At 39.7% G+C, this 19,558-nt stretch overlaps 1 protein-coding gene and 1 non-coding gene across 2 annotated transcripts in view; both read left to right on the forward strand.

The window, feature by feature from the left end:
• The first annotated feature begins 256 nt into the window (after positions 1 to 256).
• LOC129464623 (POTE ankyrin domain family member G-like) overlaps positions 257 to 19,558 on the forward strand; it is a 38,904-nt gene continuing 19,602 nt past the window's right edge. Inside the window, 7 exon segments of the mRNA XM_055246008.2 lie at positions 257 to 604; positions 805 to 992; positions 11,815 to 11,929; positions 12,090 to 12,263; positions 15,020 to 15,126; positions 16,438 to 16,575; positions 19,049 to 19,119. Coding sequence (XP_055101983.1) covers positions 257 to 604; positions 805 to 992; positions 11,815 to 11,929; positions 12,090 to 12,263; positions 15,020 to 15,126; positions 16,438 to 16,575; positions 19,049 to 19,119 — 1,141 coding nt within the window.
• Positions 17,822 to 17,928, forward strand: LOC129465129 (U6 spliceosomal RNA). Its single transcript, XR_008651897.1, has one exon. It is a non-coding gene; the product is annotated as a U6 spliceosomal RNA (small nuclear RNA).

Here is a 19,558-nt window from a genome sequence, read left to right on the forward strand (position 1 = left end):
TGGCATTCCCTTGGGTGGGCCGGGTGTTTTCTTGCGGGGGGGTGGCCCTTCCTGGGGTGGGCGTGGGGTCACCCTGGGTGGGTGTGGGTTTTCCCTGGGTGGGGTGGGCTGGCCTCCCCTGCTGGGGTTGGCAGGTTTTGGCTGGGATTGACTTTTCAAACAGATTGGAAACCCGGAGTTACCTGCTAATTGGTGAAACTGGTTGGTAGATGCGATCTGCTCGCTACTACTGGCCCCTTCTGGCTGTTAAAAGCAGATGGTGGCTGAGGTTGGTTCAATGCCGGCTGCCTCCTCTGTGAAGAAGCCATTTGGTCTCAGAAGCAAGATGGGCAAGTGGTGCTGCCACTGCTTCCCCTGCTGCAGGGGGAGAGGCAAGAGCAACGTGAGCACTTCTGGAGACCACGACGACTCTGCTATGAAGACGCTCAGAAGCAAGATGGGCAAATGGTGCTGCCATTGCTTCCCCTGCTGCAGGGGGAGAGGCAAGAGCAACGTGAGCACTTCTGGAGACCACGACGACTCTGCTATGAAGACGCTCAGAAGCAAGATGGGCAAGTGGTGCTGCCATTGCTTCCCCTGCTGCAGGGGGAGAGGCAAGAGCAACGTGGGTGCTTCTGGAGACCACGACGACTCCGCTGTGAAGACGCTCAGAAGCAACGTGGGCGCTTCTGGAGACCACGATGACTCCGCTGTGAAGACGCTCAGAGCAACGTGGGCGCTTCTGGAGTCCACGATGACTCCGCTGTGAAGATGCTCAGAAGCAACGTGGGCACTTCTGGAGACCACAATGACTCTGCTGTGAAGACACTCAGAAGCAGCGTGGGTGCTTGGGGAGACTACGATGACAGCGCCTTCATGGTGCCCAGGTACCACGTCCGTCGGGAAGATCTGGACAAGCTCCACAGAGCTGCCTGGTGGGGTAAAGTCCCCAGAAAGGATCTCATCGTCATGCTCAGGGACACTGACGTGAACAAGAAGGACAAGCAAAAGAGGTAACCAGGCCCGGGCTGGGAGGAGGTGGGACGTGGGGGGATGATGGGGACGTACCCTCCTGGCAGGGGAGGAGGGGGACCTGGCTTTCTCGCCTCCGCAGGCCTCACACCACCCTGGATGTGGAAACCTCAGAGAGGTCAGGGCCCAGGCCCCTTTATGAGCTGCAACGCAAAAACAAAACTTTAGCTGATTTCCAATCAAATTATGATTTTCCTCGTAGAACACTAATAGACTGTTTTAAAGTGATTTAACTCGCAAAATTGTCGATGCAGCAGATTATTTTTAATCTACAGATTTTAAAACTGTTCTATACGTTATAGAAATGTGTATATTGAGAACTAAGAACGAAGCCCCATAACACATCAACTTCAGGGCTAAATATTCTTCAAATAAAATCCAGTATGGGTTTTATATAAATGTACACTATGTAAGTATGTTTTTTACTGAGGAACCTTAGAAGGAAACTGAAATGGGAAGATGGTTCCTGTGCTCGAATAGGAAGATCGAATTTTCTTAAGATGTGAGCTTTTTGGCTGGGCGGGGTGGCTCATGCCTGTCATCCCAGCACTTTGCGAGGCCTAGGTGGGCGGATCACGAAGTCAGGAGATCGAGACAATCCTGGCTAAAGTGGTGAAACCGCCTCTCTACTAAAAAATATAAAAAAAATTAGCTAGGCGCAGTGGCAGGTGCCTGCAGTCCCAGCTACTCAGGAGGCTGAGGCAGGAGAATGGCGTGAACCCAGGAGGCGGAGCTTGCAGTGAGCCAAGATAGCGCCACTGCACTCCAGCCTGGGAGACAGAGCGAGACTCTTGTCTCAAAAAAAAAAAAAAAAAAAAAGATGTGAGCTTTTTCTATTTATCACTTTAACTTAAGCCAAATAAAAATAGCAGTTTTAGCGTTTTTAAATTCCACATGCTGTCTTTTATTATTGTGATAAATTTTTTTGTAACAGTGGTAAAAGGCTTGCTTTTCTAGATATCAAAATGTGCATGTTATTTATTTCCACAAATTGTTTACTAACAGCTGAAAAGACATCAATGAATAAAACAGAATAGGAAATTTAGAAATACCCAAATATATGTAAGAATTTAGCACTTGATAATGGTGATGTTTTTTATTATTTAAAAAAGATGGATTGTTCATAATTCATTTTTGGAGAAAACTAGCTAGATGTTTATATCACAAAAATAAGAGTATAGATTAAAAATTTTAAATATATGAAAAGAGAAACATACCAGAAGAAAACACATATGCCTATTTATATATTTTTTTGATGGAGTCTCTCTCTGTTGCCCAGGCTGGAGTGCAGTGGTGCGATCTTGGCTCACTGCCACCTCTGCCTCCTAGGTTCAAGCAATTCTCTGCTTCAGCCTACTGAGTAGCTGGGATTACAGGCACCTGCCACCACGCCTGGCTAATTGTTTTGTATTTTTAGTACAGATGGGGTTTCACCATCTTGGCCAGGCTGGTCTTGAACTCCTGTCCTCGTGATCCATCCATCTTGGCCTCCCGAAGTGCTGGGGTTACAGGCGTGAGCCACCGTGCCTGGCCTATATATGCAGATATAATAAAATAAGCACATTTTAAAATTGGGCAAAGTACTTTTTTGCATATCTACCAGTGACCTATGCGCATAGGAAAAGATAGCGTTCCTGGTAGAAGAAGGAATTTAAGTTAGAAGAAGAATGAAATACTGTTTTCTATTTAAGTTAGAGGAGGAATGAAAGGCCGGGTGCAGTGGCTTACGCCTGTTATCCCAGCACTTTAGGAGGCTGAGGCAGGTGGATCATGAAGTCAGGAGTTTGAGACCAGCCTGGCCAGTGTGGTGAGCTCCCATCTTTACTAAAAATATAAAAAAATTAGCTGGGCATGATGGCACACACCTGTAATCTCAGCTACCCAGGAGGCTGAAGCAAGAGAGTTGCTTGAACCAGGGAGGTGGAGGTTGCAGTGAGCCGAAATCGTGCCACTACATTCCAGCATGGGTGACAGTGAGACTCCATCTCAAAAAAAAAAAAAAAAAAAAAAAAAGAAATACTGTTTTCTATCCACAAAGTTTGTGAGGATGAAGAACAGTGGTACTTATATAGTTGTTTAAAGTTCAAATTGCTGCGGGTTTTCAAACAGACACTTTAGTGGTAAGAACCACATTTTAAAAATGTTATGCTTTTTACTCATCAATTCCATTATACTGAAATATCTTTACCAAATAGATGTCTGTTTTTCTTAGTATTGCTTAAAATAGCAGTGTATTTAGAAGAACCCATATAAAGATTTCATGAACAAATTTCAGTGCATCCATAGGATGGTATAATATGTAACTATTGAGGATGTCAGTAGATACAGAGATATGTCGACATGCAAAGATGTACTTTGCTATATCAAGTGAGAAAAAACCAGTTTGTTACACATATACATGAACAGAATCTGCTCTTGTGTTAGCTGAAAATATGTAGAAAATATAATCAAACTTGTTTCTGGGGATTTGTAAGTGAAGTTTTTCCCTTTCTCTTATCTGTGATTTCTGCAATGAACATCTGAAGTTTTAGTTAAGGTTCATTAGTAATGAAATAATCCTTGGGAAGAGAAGGAATATGCTTCTTGCGTAGATGCAAATAATTTCTCACATTCTATTATTTATTTTTATTTCTGTGGTTAGCTATCTTCTGTGAGCTTTTACCCTCTTCAGAAGTAGAGGGATTGTGTTTACCTGTTCCTGTAGATTTTATTGTATATACATTTTATTACATAATTACCTTTTCATTATATATAGATTAACATGTAAAAAGTATGAATTAATCATTTTAGTTGAGTTATATATTTATGAAAATTAAAATAGCAAATATAAAAGATTATTACTATTGCACATGTATTGCCCAACTCTACAGGAGTTTTTTTAAAAATATTGAACTCCCAAGCTGTGTTCTTCCATTTTTTCAATCCATTAGTCATCAGACATAAGCCAGACACCTATTATGGGGCAGGCATATTCTACTATCTCTCAGGATCCTTCCATCTTTGAAAACTTCATGTTTACCTGCTGGGCTTGAGTGAGCTGAGAGATTTAAAATTGGGGCATTAGAACTTAATCTCAATGGAAGCTTTTCCTCCCTCCTTTCAAACAGAAGCATTTCTGAAGGTAGAAAATAGTAAAAGGCAACCCTTAACTGCCCTTTTGAAAATTTATAAGTCTTGGGTAAAGACTGTTTTAGTTGTTTTAAGTACTAAAATGTGGTACATAAAGAGCATGGAATACTATGCAGCCATGAAAGAAGGAACGAGAGCATGTCCTTTGCAGGGACATGGATGGTGTTGAAAGCCATTATCCTTAGCAAACTAACATAGGAAGAGAAAACCAAATACTGCATGTTCTCACTTATAGGTGGGAGCTAAATGATGAGAACACACAGATACCTAGAGGGAAGCAACGCACACTGGGGCCTATCAGAGGGTGGAGGGTGGGAGGAGGGAAAGAAGCAGGAAATAGAACGAACGGGTGCTGGGCTTAACACCTGGGTAATGAAATAGTCTGTACAACCAACCCCCTTGGTGCACGTTTACGTATGTAACAAACCTGCACATCCTGCACATGTACCCCTGAATGTAAAAGTTGAAAAAAGCTCCACAAATAATTTCATAGGTGGAGCCAAGATGGCCGAATAGGAACAGCTCTGGTCTCCAGCTCCCAGCCCGAGCAACACAGAAGACTGGTGATTTCTGCATTTCTGCTTGAGGTACCTGTTTCATCTCACTAGGGAGTGCCAAACAGTGGGTGCAGGACAGTCGGTGAAGCGCACTGTGCGCGAGCCGAAGCAGGGCGAGGCACTGCCTCACTCGGGAAGCGCAGGGGGTCAGGGAGTTGCCTTTCCTAGTCAAAGAAAGGGGTAACAGACAGCACCTGGAAAATTGGGTCAGTCCCACCCTCATACTGTGCTTTCCCAATGGGCCTGGAAAACAGCACACTAGGAGATTGTCCCCCGCACCTGGCTCGGAGGGTCCTATGCCCACGGAGTCTCGCTGATTGCTAGCACAGCAGTCTGAGATCAAGTTGCAAGGCAGCAGCGAGGCTGGGGGAGGGGTGCCCGCCATTGCCCAGGCTTGCTTAGGTAAACAAAGCAGCCAGGAAGCTCGAACTGGGTGGAGCCCACCACAGCTCAAGGAGGCCTGCCTGCCTCTGTAGGCTCCACCTCTGGGGGCAGGGCACAGACAAACAAAAAGTCAGCAGGAATCTCCAGAGACTTAAAGGTCCCTGTCTGACTGACAGCTTTGAAGAGAGTAGTGGTTCTCCCAGCACACAGCTGGAGATCTGAGAACGGACAGACTGCCTCCTAAAGTGGGTCCCTCACCCCTGAGCAGCCTAACTGGGAGGCACGCCCCCAGTAGGGAAAGACTGACACCTCACTGGGCCGGGTACTCCTCTGAGACAAAACTTCCAGAGGAACTATCAGACAGCTGAATTTGTGGTCTCACGAAAATCCGCTGTTCTGCAGCCACCACTGCTGACACCCAGCCAAACAGGGTCTGGAGTGGACCTCTAGTAAACTCCAACAGACCTGCAGCTGAGGGTCCTGTCTGGTAGAAGGAAAACTAACAAACAGAAAGGACAACCACACCAAAAAGCCATCTGTACATCACCATCATCAAAGCCCAAAAGTAGATAAAACCACAAAGATGGGGGAAAAAACAGAGCAGAAAAACTGGAAACTCTAAAAAGCAGAGCACCTCTCCTCCTCCAAAGGAATGCAGTTCCTCACCAGCAACGGAACAAAGCTGGATGGAGGATGACTTTGACGAGTTGAGAGAAGAAGGCTTCAGACGATCAAACTACTCTGAGCTACGAGAGGAAATTCAAAACAATAGCAAAGAAGTTAAAAACTTCGAAAAAAAATTAGAAGAATGGATAACTAGAATAACCAATGGAGAGAAGGGCTTAAAGGAGATGATGGAGCTGAAAGCCAAGTTTCGAGAACTACGTGAAGATTGCAGAAGCCTCAGTAGCAGATGCGATCAACTGGAAGAAAGGGTATCGCTGATGGAAAATGAAATGAATGAAATGAAGCGAGAAGGGAAGTCTAGAGAAAAAAGAATAAAAAGAAATGAACAAAGCCTCCAAGAAATTTGGGACTACGTGAAATGACCAAACCTACGTCTGATTGGTGTACCTGAAAATGACGGGGAGAATGGAACCAAGTTGGAAAACACTCTGCAAGATATTATCCAGGAGAGCTTCCCCAATCTAGCAAGGCAGGCCAACATTCAGATTCAGGAAATACAGAGAATGCCACAAAGATACTCCTCGAGAAGAGCAACTCCAAGACACATAATTGTCAGATTCACCAAAGTTGAAATGAAGGAAAAAATGTTAAGGGCAGCCAGAGAGTAAGGTCGGGTTACCCACAAAGGGAAGCCCATCAGACTAACAGCTGATCTCTCGGCAGAAACTCTACAAGCCAGAAGAGAGTGGGGGCCGATATTCAACATTCTTAAAGAAAAGAATTTTCAACCCAGAATTTCCTATCCAGCCAAACTAAGCTTCATAAGTGAAGGAGAAATAAAATACTTTACAGACAAGCAAATGCTGAGTGATTTTGTCACCCCCAGGCCTGCCCTAAAAGAGCTCCTGAAGGAAGCACTAAACATGGAAAGGAACAACCGGTACCAGCCACTGCAAAAACATGCCAAATTGTAAAGACCATCGAGGCTAGGAAGAAACTGCATCAACTAATGAGCAAATAACCAACTAACATCATAATGACAGGATCAGATTCACACATAACAATATTAACGTTAAATATAAATGGCCTAAATGCTCCAATTAAAAGACACAGACTGGCAAACTGGATAAGGATTCAGGACCCATCAGTGTGCTGTATTCAGGAAACCCATCTCACGTGTAGAGACACACATAGACTCAAAATGGATGGAGGAAGATCTATCAAGCAAATGGAAAACAAAAAAAGGCAGGGGTTGCAATCCTAGTCTCTGATAAAATAGACTTTAAACCAACAAAGATCAAAAGAGACAAAGAAGGCCATTACATAATGGTAAAGGGATCAATTCAACAAGAAGAGCTAACTATCCTAAATATATATGCACCCAACACAGGAGCACCCAGATTCATAAAGCAAGTCCTCAGTGACCTACAAAGGGACTTAAACTCCCACACAATAATAAAGGGAGATTTTAACACCCCACTGTCAACATTAGACAGATCATCAAGGGAGAAAGTTAACAAGGATATCCAGGAATTGAACTCAGCTCTAAACAAAGTGGACCTAATAGACATCTACAGAACTCTCCACCCCAAATCAACAGAATATACATTTTTTTCAGCACCACACCACACCTATTCCCAAATTGACCACATAGTTGGAAGTAAAGCTCTCCTCAGCAAATGTAAAAGAACAGAAATTATAACAAACTGTCTCTCAGACCACAGTGCAATCAAACTAGAACTCAGGATTAAAAAACTCACTCAAAACCACTCAACTACATGGAAACTGAACAACCTGCTCCTGAATGACTATTGGGTACATAATGAAATTAAGGCAGAAATAAAGATGTTCTTTGAAACCAACGAGAACAAAGACACAGCATACCAGAATCTCTGGGACACATTCAAAGCAGTGTGTAGAGGGAAATTTATAGCACTAAATGCCGACAAGAGAAAGCAGGAAAGATCCAAAATTGACACCCTAACATCACGATTAAAAGAACTAGAAAAGCAAGAGCAAACACATTCAAAAGCTAGCAGAAGGCTAGAAATAACTAAAATCAGAGCAGAACTGAAGGAAATAGAGACACAAAAAACCCTTCAAAAAATTAATGAATCCAGGAGCTGGTTTTTTGAGAAGATCAACAAAATTGATAGACCGCTAGCAAGACTAATAAAGAAGAAAAGAGAGAAGAATCAAATAGATGCAATAAAAAATGAAAAAGGGGATATCACCACCGATCCCACAGAAATACAATCTACCATCAGAGAATACTACAAACACCTCTATGCAAATAAACTAGAAAATCTAGAAGAAATGGATAAATTCCTCGACAAATACACCCTCCCAAGACTAAATCAGGAAGAAGTCGAATCTCTGAATAGACCAATAACAGGTTCTGAAATTGTGGCAATAATCAATAGCTTACCAACCAAAAAGAGTCCAGGACCTGATGGATTCACAGCTGAATTCTACCAGAGGTACAAGGAGGAACTGGTACCATTCCTCCTGAAACTATTCCAATAGATAGAAAAGGAGGGAATCCTCCCTAACACATTTTATGAAGTCAGCATCGTCCTGATACCAAAGCCTGGCAGAGACATAACCAAAAAGGAGAATTTTAGACCAATATCCTTGATGAACATTGATGCAAAAATCCTCAATAAAATACTGGCAAACTGTATCCAGCAGCACATCAAAAAGCTTATCCACCATGATCAAGTGTGCTTCATCCCTGGGATGCAAGGCTGGTTCAACATACGCAAATCAATAAATGTAATCCAGCATATAAACAGAACCAAAGACAAAAACCACATGATTATCTCAATAGATGCAGAAAAGGCCTTTGACAAAATTCAACAACCCTTCATGCTAAAAACTCTCAATAAATTAGGTATTGATGGGACATATCTCAAAATAATAAGAGCTATATACGACAAACCCACAGCCAATATCATACTGAATGGGCAAAAGCTGGAAGCATTCCCTCTGAAAACTGGCACAAGACAGGGATGCCCTCTCTCACCGCTCCTATTCAACATAGTGCTGGAAGTTCTGGCCAGAGCAATCAGGCAGGAGAAGGAAATAAAGGGTATTCAATTAGGAAAAGAGGAAGTCAAACTGTCCCTGTTTGCAGATGACATGATTGTATATCTAGAAAATCCCATTGTCTCAGCCCAAAATCTCCTTAAGCTGATTTGCAACTTCAGCAAAGTCTCAGGATACAAAATCAATGTACAAAAATCACAAGCATTCTTGTACACCAATCACAGACAAACAGGGAGCCAAATCATGAGTGAACTCCCATTCACAATTGCTTCAAAGAGAATCAAATACCTAGGAATCCAACTTACAAGGGATGTGAAGGACCTCTTCAAGGAGAACTACAAACCACTGCTCAATGAAATAAAAGAGGATACAAACAAATGGAAGAACATTCCATGCTCATGGGTTGGAAGAATCAATATCATGAAAATGGCCATACTGCCCAAAGTAATTTATAGATTCAGTGCCATCCCCATCAAGCTACCAATGACTTTCTTCACAGAATTGGAAAAAACTACTTTAAAGTTCATATGGAACCAAAAAAGAGCCCGCATTGCCAAGTCAATCCTAAGCCAAAAGAACAAAGCTGGAGGCATCACGCTACCTGACTTCAAACTATACTACAAGGCTACAGTAACTAAAACAGGATGGTACTGGTACCACAACAGAGATATAGATCAATGGAACAGAACAGAGCCCTCAGAAATGATGCCGCATATCTACAACTATCTGATCTTTGACAAACCTGACAAAAACAAGAAATGGGGAAAGGATTCCCTATTTAATAAATGGTGCTGGGAAAACTGGCTAGCCATATGTAGAAAGCTGAAACTGGATCCCTTCCTTACACCTTATACAAAAATTAATTCAAGATGGATGAAAGACTTAAATGTTAGACCTAAAACCATTAAAATCCTACAAGAAAACCTAGGCAATACCATTTAGGCCATAGGCGTGGGCAAGGACTTCATTTCTAAAACACCAGAAGCAATGGCAACAAAAGCCAAAATTGACAAATGAGATCTAATTAAAGAGCTTCTGCACAGCAAAAGAAACTACCATCAGAGTGAACAGGCAACCTACAGAATGGGAGAAAATTTTTGCAACCTACTCATCTGACAAAGGGCTAATATCCAGAATCTACAATGAACTGAAACAAATTTACAAGAAAAAAACAAACAACCCCATCAAAAAGTGGGCAGAGGACATGAACAGACACTTCTCAAAAGAAGACATTTATGCAGCCAAAAAATACATGAAATGCTCATCATCACTGGCCATCAGAGAAATGCAAATCAAAACCACAGTGAGATACCATCTCACACCAGTTAGAATGGCCATCATTAAAAAAGCAGGAAACAACAGGTGCTGGAGAGGATGTGGAGAAATAGGAACACTTTTACACTGTTGGTGGGACTGTAAACTAGTTCAACCATTGTGGAAGTCAGTGTGGCGTTTCCTCAGGGATCTAGAACTAGAAATACCATTTGACCCAGCCATCCCATTACTGGGTGTATACCCAAAGGTCTATAAATCATGCTGCTATAAAGACACGTGCACACGTATGTTTATTGCGGCACTATTCACAATAGCAAAGAGTTGGAACCAACCCAAATGTCCAACAACGATAGACTGGATTAAGAAAATGTGTTACATATACACCATGGAATACTATGCAGCCATAAAAAATGATGAGTTCGTGTCCTTTGTAGGGACATGGATGAAACTGGAAAACATTCTCAGTAAACTATCGCAAGGACAAAAAACCAAACACCGCATGTTCTCACTCATAGGTGGGAATTGAACAATGAGAACTCATGGACACCGGAAGGGGAACATCACATTCCGGGGACTGTTGTGGTGTGGGGGGAGGGGGGAGGGACAGCATTAGGAGATATACCTAATGCTAAATGACGAGTAAATGGGTGCAGGAAATCAACATGGCACATGGATACATATGTAACAAACCTGCACATTGTGCACATGTACCCTAATACCTAAAGTATAATAAATAAATAAATAAAAAAAGAAAAGAAAAAGAAGAAGAAAAAAAAAGAAAAAAAATAGTTTCGTAAATCCTTTTTAAAAAGAGAAAATTTATAACAGTCTTAAATCCTAATATGAATCATTGGAAATATCTGATGTACATACATTGTATAAATCTAAGTATTGAAAAAAATAAGCCCATGCTATGCATTTCAATTCCAAGTTTTCTTTGGCTTAAAGTTTATTGAAAACCAAAGTAAAAATTGGTTTATTTTAGAAATTTGTTGTTGTTTTCACCTCAGCTCTCTTATTCCACAGTACTTTTAAGAACTAAAATTTATCTAAATGCTGGTCATCTGACTGGAACCGCCCCAGACCTGTTATAACATATTCTAGTTAATGTAAGGCACCAGGGATTGTATGATGCCCCATTATTTTATATCTCAATAAGAGAATTATTTAAATGCCGCCAATTATAGTAAATCATGAATTGTAAGTGGTATTTCAGTGGAGACCACATGGAGACAATGATCATCTTAGAATCACTAAAATACAATGTTACCTGCAATATTTAAAATATACCTGAAAGTGTAGGTATAATTGTATCATCTCACTTAATTCAAATGTTGTTTTTAGTGGTATTAGTAAAAATTATAATATCTGACAATTATTGAGCTGTTAGGAACTATTCTATATCTTTTGTGCAGAGTCTCATTTAAGCATTACAGTGGTTTCCTGTGAGAAAGCTACTATTTTCATTCTTATTTTATTGACGAGGAAACAGACCCCAAAAGGCTAAGCAACAGCCAGGAAGTGATAGAGCTTCAAGTAGGATTCCAGCCCAAGTTGAATGTCATCCAAGGGCTATGCTCTTTGTATTCATATAGGCTGCTCTTTCATTAATACAGCGAGTAATGAGAGATAATAAATAGTGTGGTTTTTTCATGGGAAAGTTAAATGTTTGTTTTGAAGGCAGAGTAATAGCAGGGTATTCAGTGTTTGCAATTACGTAAATCATTGATACGGCTGTAGCTAGTGCACTACAATTTCCTAAAAAGTCTTCTCACTCTCATAGGACTGCTCTACATCTGGCCTCTGCCAATGGGAATTCAGAAGTAGTAAAACTCCTGCTGGACAGACGATGTGAACTTAATGTCTTTGACGACAAAAAGAGGACAGCTCTGACAAAGGTATGCAGTAGCCAACTATATCAGTGTGAGGTGGGTTTGATTTCAATACATAGCATAAAAATGAGTTTTCTCCTTTAAATATAACTAGTTGGTGAAAACTGTGGAATGTTTATTTTGAATTCCTAGGATTTGTAATTTGTTTTTGGTCTAATACTGACAGGCCGTACAATGCCAACAAGATGAATGTGCGTTAATGTTGCTGGAACATGGCAGTGATCCAAATATTCCAGATGAGTGTGGAAATACCAGTCTGCACTATGCTATCTACAATGACGATAAATTAATGGCCAAAGCACTGCTCTTATATGGTGCTGATATTGAATCAGAAAACAAGGTATAGATCTACCAATTTTATCTTCAAAATACTGAAATGCATTCATTTTAACATTGACCTGTGTAAGGGCTAGTTTTCCGTATTTGGAAGCTCAAGCATAACCTGAATGAAAATATTTTGAAATGAACTAATTATCTAAGATTTTATTTTAAATATTGTAACTTTCAAAGAAGCATTAGAGGGTACAGTTTTTTTTAATGCACTTGTGGTAAATATTTTTTTTTGAAAACACTGAATTTATAAAAGGTAATACTTACTATTTTTCAATTTTTCCCTCCTAGGATTTTTTCCCCCTAATGAATGTAAAATTTGCCCTGAAATAGGTTTTACGTGAAAACTCCAAGAAAACTTAAACATGTTTCAGTGAATAGAGATCCTGCTCCTTTGGCAAGTACCTAAAAAGCAGTAATAGATACGAGGTGATGCACCTCTCAGTGGCAAGGCTTCAGATATTTCTGATTGCTTATGAGGCAGAAGTGGAAAGGGAAAAAGAGCAATCCGAAATATCGGGGCCAATTTGGAAATTAGGTAATAGAGGGAAAAGACCATGAAGAGGTTGTGTGTGTGTGTGGTGTTGTTGTTGATTTATTTGTTTCCTTTTTATGGTGAGACAAGGTTCTCTTCAATTTTAGAGAATGACAGTTTTCAGTTTGGGAGAGGGAGTTAGTGGGTTGTAAACTGCCTAGAGATCAATTTTAGGAGGCCTCTGAGGAACCAGATTGGCAGTGAATATAGGTGTAATGTAAGGGGAAACCCTTGAGCAGAGGGAATATCAAGTAATTAACTGATTTAGTATCCTATTCTGGTAGAAATGGCCAATTAGAGTCTCAGCTCTGCTTTCAAATCTAGAGTGTCTGGATGAGAAGGTGGAAGATAAATAAGTAACAAGATCAAGTTGGATTTTGAGTTGACTAGACCCTATTCTTCTCTTACCGGGAACAATCATGTGTTGTTTTCAGCAAATGGGTCTCCTCCTCCTTACTCTTTTTGGCCAAATCTTCAAATGAGAAAGGGAATTGGTCATGTGGGTGAGAAATGAGACTGAAGTAATTGTCTATTACACTAGCTTTCAGCTAGAATTGTGCATCCCAGTAACTTGAGGAAAATGTTTAAATAATCAACAAGCCTAGGCTTTTTCCTGAAGATTTTGACACAGTAAGTCTAATAAAGCCTGGATATGTATATTTGAAAATGTTTCCTTGAAGCCAGGCATGGTGGTGCATGGCTGTAGTCCCAGTTGCTAGGGAGGCTGAGGTGGGAGGATTGCTTCAGCTCAGGAGTTCGAGTCTAGCCTGGTCAACATAATGAGACCAACAACAACGACAACAACAACAGTAACAACAACAATTTTCTCAAAATCTGGATACACTCCTGCTTAAGAACCACTGAATACAGAAATGTAATATGTAAATTCTTATATCTCAGAAACTTAAGGTAGCTCTAGAAGAGTTGGAGTTGGATATGTGCTGATTTCTTTAAATCTTTCCTTTCCAGTAACGTTAATCTGACTTTTTTTTTTTTTGAGATGGGGTCTCACTCTGTTTCCCAGGCTGGAGCACGGTGGTGCAATCACAGCTCACTGCAGCCTCGACCTCTCCAAGCTCAGATGGTCCTCCAACTTCAGTTTTTTTTTTTTTTAGTAGAGATGAGGTTTTTGCCATGTTTCTCAGGCTGGTCTTGAACTCCTGGGCTCAAGCGGTTCACCCACCTCAGCTTCCCAAAATGCTAGGATTACAGGTGTGAGCCACCATTCCTGGCCTAGTCTGTCTTTTATCTCTGTGGTTGAGACATTAAAATGAATATTATTGGTAGTATCTATCAGGTGACAGAATAATACATTTTCCTTTCTACCATCAGTTATTCACTGCCATTCAGAAGGTCTTTAGAAATTTGCTGTGAGTAGTCTTTCAGTAAGTAGAGGATGGCCCTCTCAGCATTTTGTGTCTCTTTGTTCAATCATTCAAGTGCTTAGGTCAGTAAGTCGTTAAGAGCAGAGTTTTCTCAATTAGAATTATAGCAAATTCTAAACCATTTTTTGCCAATTGAAGTTGTATTATGGACTATCCAGTGTGTCTCAAGTATGTAGAGCTTTGCCATAATCAGCATGGCAGTTTTAAACACTTAAAACCATGGAGTTACTAAGAATACAGATAGGAATTCTGTTAATTTAGTTTCAGTAGTCCTATGAACTGATGATTTAGTTAACAATCTGGGAAAATTAAATACAGATAGATTTTAAATAAATGAATGTTGGAAAATTTTTTCAAATGGGCAGTATGAGTTTTAATAGCAATTTTTGTTGCATGTTGGAGGTTGAACTTTCGGTAAAACATGAAACTAAAGAAACATTTTATATGCAAATTCTTGCTTTATACACAATTTGTCTTAGGGTTGAGGATATACAGACAAAAGATACAGCTCCTGCCCTCAGGAAGCTCTTTGTTTAGATGGGAAAAATATTATCATCCAATAATACCATGCCAAATGCTGAATTAGAAGTAAAGGGTCTTGGAAGCAGTAAATGTTTAAAGTGAGTTTTTGAGTTGATTAGAGTTAACGTGGTGAGGCAGAGAAGGGGTGTTTCCAAGGGAAGGAGCAGCGTGTGGGAAAGCACAGAAGAGTGAGAAGGAAGCGACTACATTTGATTTACTTTCTATGCATGTAAGTCCATAAGATCTTATATAAAGTTTCTACTTCGGTTGAGGAATATGTACTTTTTTGAATTACATAAGTTTTTGCTTTATAGTGTTTTACAGCTTGCCCTCACACCACTGTTACTTGGTGTACATGAACAAAAACAGCAAGTGGTGAAATTTTTAATCAAGGAAAAAGCTAATTTAAATGCACTGGATATATATGGAAGGTATAGTTCTTTCTTTTAATCTGTGTGTTCTAGATAGCAGTCACTCAAGTCATAAATATTAAATTAATAAGATGAATGTATACTTACTGGGATATAGTGATCAGCATGAACACAAATCAGTTAGGTAGAAAAACAGTTATTTGGACTGGGCAACATAAAGAACAGTTTTAGTAGGATTCATCTTTTATTATATCGACTGATGTTATTTGTTATGTGACATTTTTGGTTACATGATCTTATGTTAGCTAAAGGGATTTCATATTAATATTATGAAGTTTGAACTTTAACTTTCAGTTAAAGTTATGACTCAGTATTGAACTTCTTAACCCTTTCTAATAGTTTTTAACCTCTGTGTCTTACATGCTTTTCCACTAAATACGCTGTATTAAACATAAATAGGGGTAGAAAATCCTTTTGTCTTTTCAATGACTTTGCCTTAAGTTGCTTTCTTTGAAGAATATTGTTAGCTTATCCCTACATGACAATTAATTGCTGTTCCCACATACTGTGAGTTCAACAGCTTTTTTCCTTTTTTATTTCCAGTGTATTTTGATGTTTTTATTTTTAATTGGTATGGAGAGAGGGAGTGAAGATAGTTTTAAGTGGATACACTTTTCCTTTAATGAAGGGAAGCCATAGGTGCGTGATAAAGAGAAAAGAGCTAGACTTTGGATTCACACAATACTGGGTTTAATTCCTAACTGTCTTACTTGCTAGGCGTGTGACCTTGGGAACGTTATTTACCACCAAATATGTTGTCATATATGAAAAGTAGGAGAATATATCCTTCAAAGTTGGCTGTGCATAAGAAAGAAAGATAGATGTGGCATTTAATTCAGTGCCTAGCACATGCTTATTGGCATCATTAACTGCAACTCCTGTGACTACTATTCTTACCATTATTATTAATCTTACTGCTTTCAGCATGCAGAGAGCTCTTATTTATTTTACCCCCTAGCTGATTTTCTATTACAGCTTATCAGTCTAGGGAAGCTGTGATGAAATCTTCACTTAAATCTTTGTTCACTTCAGATAAGTGGCCCTAACATTGTTTCCTGCCCATCAAAGGACTTTAAATTGGTAGCTTCTGCTATGCAATACCCCACTGAGATAAGAGGGTTTGTTTTGTCCCTTCTTGTTAACCTTGGTGGTATTTTACAAAGATGAACACTTGAGCACTGAAGATGCGTATGTCTTTTAGTGCATGTAAATGTTTGATTCTGCACAGACAGGCAAGAAGTTAAATTGGTAACGTATATCAAGTTAGCTTTTAAAATAACTTTATTACAGTTCCTATCTCTGTCATTTTAGAACTGCTCTCATACTTGCTGTATGTTGTGGATCAGCAAGTATAGTCAGCCTTCTACTTGAGCAAAGTATTGATGTATCTTCTCAAGATCTATCTGGACAGACGGCTAGAGAGTATGCTGTTTCTAGTCATCATAATATGTAAGTGTTTACATTAAAAGGCTAGTTAATGCTAAATTGAGGTTTAAAATAATTATAACAGTTGCATCTTACATATCAAGTGAGATGTCATAATTTGGTTCAGGTAGTTTTAGAGTGGCAGTGAGTTAGTCCCCTGCATCAGCCAGAAATCAGACAAAAAGCAAGACAAGTTAGAAGTACCAATGGGTGCAGGATTCTTTATCTCAAGACTTTTAAGACCTTTATCCTTAGAGATCCCAACATTGTTCATTTCATCCAAGTGTAACACCTATGCATGGGATAAAAAATAGTGTCACATCTTTGATTTTTCTGATTAGTTATTTGGGCCTGGAAATGTCCAGTTTATCAGAAAGTCTTGTACTGTCTTCTGGGGACTATGTCCTATATACTCCTTGAATTTTTCAGGAACCGAAGGGGTTCACTAAATCCAAGGAAGACAGTCCCTTTTATCAAGTCAGGAGGAGGAGGAAAAAAAAGGACATTGCAATCATTCTGTTGTTTCCATTGATTCTGTTGCTGCATTGTTGTCACTCAAACTGGTCCTGCTGCCTTAAGATGAATCGGTAGATTCAGGTCCCTCAAGTCTTCATGGCGATTCATACAGTGACTTTGAAGTACAACGTTTTTAGTTCCCATACCTATGCTTATATGCTCAGCCATTGTTCCGAAAGCACCAGCCCCCTGCTCTGGCCGCTGGGCATCCTGACTTTATAAACCACACACAAAGTGAGCAAATTGACCCTTCCCCCCATATTCAGAACCTAATGTGGAACCCACATCTTAGCCAAGAATTAGCTGAGACCTTCATGGTAAGAGATCCTTTGAGGCCGTTGTTGGTCTTTTCTCTAGCAGGTATTGGGTGGGCTTGTTCTAAAGGGTCAGAGGGGTTCAAATAATGTGGCAGAAAGAGATCAGTGTTTGTTTCTTCTTCTTTTCTACCAGATCTGTACTGTGAGGCACCTTTATATCCTGTATAGAACCTTGGGCAGTAGAAAATCCCATATGAACCTTCCCCTGAGCAGTGGCTCCCAGCTGTGGTTGGCCCCTTGAGTGGTCTGATTTACATGATGATGAAAATCGTCCAAGCTACTTCCATCTCTAGCTCAAGATTTTAAAATATTTTCAAATTCTAGCTCACAGGAAGCCATTGAAGAGAATTCTCAGAATCTCAAGTAGGTTAGTTGGACTTAACAGAGCCAAGCCTTGTCCATGACTCATCACTAATCATGTGTAAGAGTAGGGCTTTGTGCTTGCTTCGGTGGCACATATCCTAAAATTGGAGCAATACAGAGAAAGTTAGCATGGCTTCTGCATAAGGAGGCAGCACAAATCTTTGAAGCATTCCATATTTTGTGCAGTCACTGGAAGGTCATTTGACTATTTGCTGACTAGCTCTAAGGAAACAGTGTGAATCAAAGCAAAATGGGTGCCACCAAAATATTGAAATTGTGATTTGCACTGCAAAAATAGTCATGTAAGATGGTCTATGAGATGACTTTGAGCTGAATAACATGTTCGGTGCAAAATACATTGTTAGTATGTATGTCGAAAATTACAGAATGTCTACTTGCAACTTCTTCATGGAAACTAAAAAAAATAAAAGTAGACTTTTGGTCTCCCATGTCAGCTGGAATTGAACATCAGTATAAAGCATTATCCTCACAAACATCTGCTGACTGAGAGTTTGAGTCTGTAGAGAAGGATCGTTGGTCCAAACCAGGTCTTAACATCCATTGGTTTTTCTGCCCTTGGTGTGATTGTTCAACTCCGTAATAGTGGACAATCACATTACCTACTTTAATGAGATATTTATGAATAAATTTAGTTACAAACTATGACATAGTTGAGATGCCCTGAATTATAAGCCATAAGGAGTAGGACAACTAAGAGGCAAAATTAGGACTCAATAACATTTTCTGAAAACTACAACATTTGCATATTAGAACCTATGAACAAAATACGCATTGGGTTTTATTTGGGATTCCAAGATAATTTTAGTCATAAAGTTTAGGAAGAGATTATTCCATTGCTTTACTATTTCTCTCAGCATTTAAAAAATGTTATCTCCTTAAATCTTTATAACAACCTAGGGAAATAAGGCAGCAAAGTCTTCACCTTGTTGAAGAAGACATTGAGCCTAAGAGAAGCAAGTTGTCCAAGAACAAATAACTGTTCATTATGGAGCTAAGACTTATGCAGAGTTGGGACACTTTTTATTATGTCATGCTAATGCAACCTAATTTACTGGGTCACATGCCCTCGATTTATGAGTATTTCACCCTACATTTTTTTCTTCTTTAATTAGAAGCTTAAAGAGAAGTTTGCAGAATGTACTCATAAGTGGATGGGATAATACTGTTAAGTTCTGATATTCTGATATTGTTTGAAATACTCTTAAGAATTTTACATTTGGTAAGTATTTTTTATATCAGTATTAAAATAGTAATTTGGTTTATTATATTTTTATACATAGAATTTGCCAGTTACTTTCTGACTACAAAGAAAAACAGATGCTAAAAATTTCTTCTGAAAACAGCAATCCAGGTAAGACTTGTGACAGTGAATTACTTTAGGTCAGTTGTCCCCAACCTTTTTGGCACCAGGGACTGGTTTTGTGGAAGACAATCTTTCCATGGGCTGGGGAAAGGTGGGGATGGTTTCAGCATTATTCAATCATGTTACGTTTATTGTGCTACTTTATATTATTATTACATTGTAATATATAATGAAATAATTATACAACTTACCATAATGTAGAATCCGTGGAAGCTCTGAGCTTATTTTTCTGCAATTAGATGGTCTCATCTGGGGGCAAAGTGAGACAGTGACAGATCATCAGGCATTAGATTCTCATACGAAGCACACAACCTACATCCCTTGGATGGGTAGTTCACAACAGGGTTCATGCTCCAATGAGTATCTAATGTTATCACTGATCTGACTGGAGGCAGATTTCGGGTGGTAATAGGAGCCATGGGGTGTG

The sequence above is a fragment of the Symphalangus syndactylus genome, chromosome 16 (assembly GCF_028878055.3).
Source record: "Symphalangus syndactylus isolate Jambi chromosome 16, NHGRI_mSymSyn1-v2.1_pri, whole genome shotgun sequence".
Lineage (NCBI taxonomy): Eukaryota > Metazoa > Chordata > Mammalia > Primates > Hylobatidae > Symphalangus > Symphalangus syndactylus.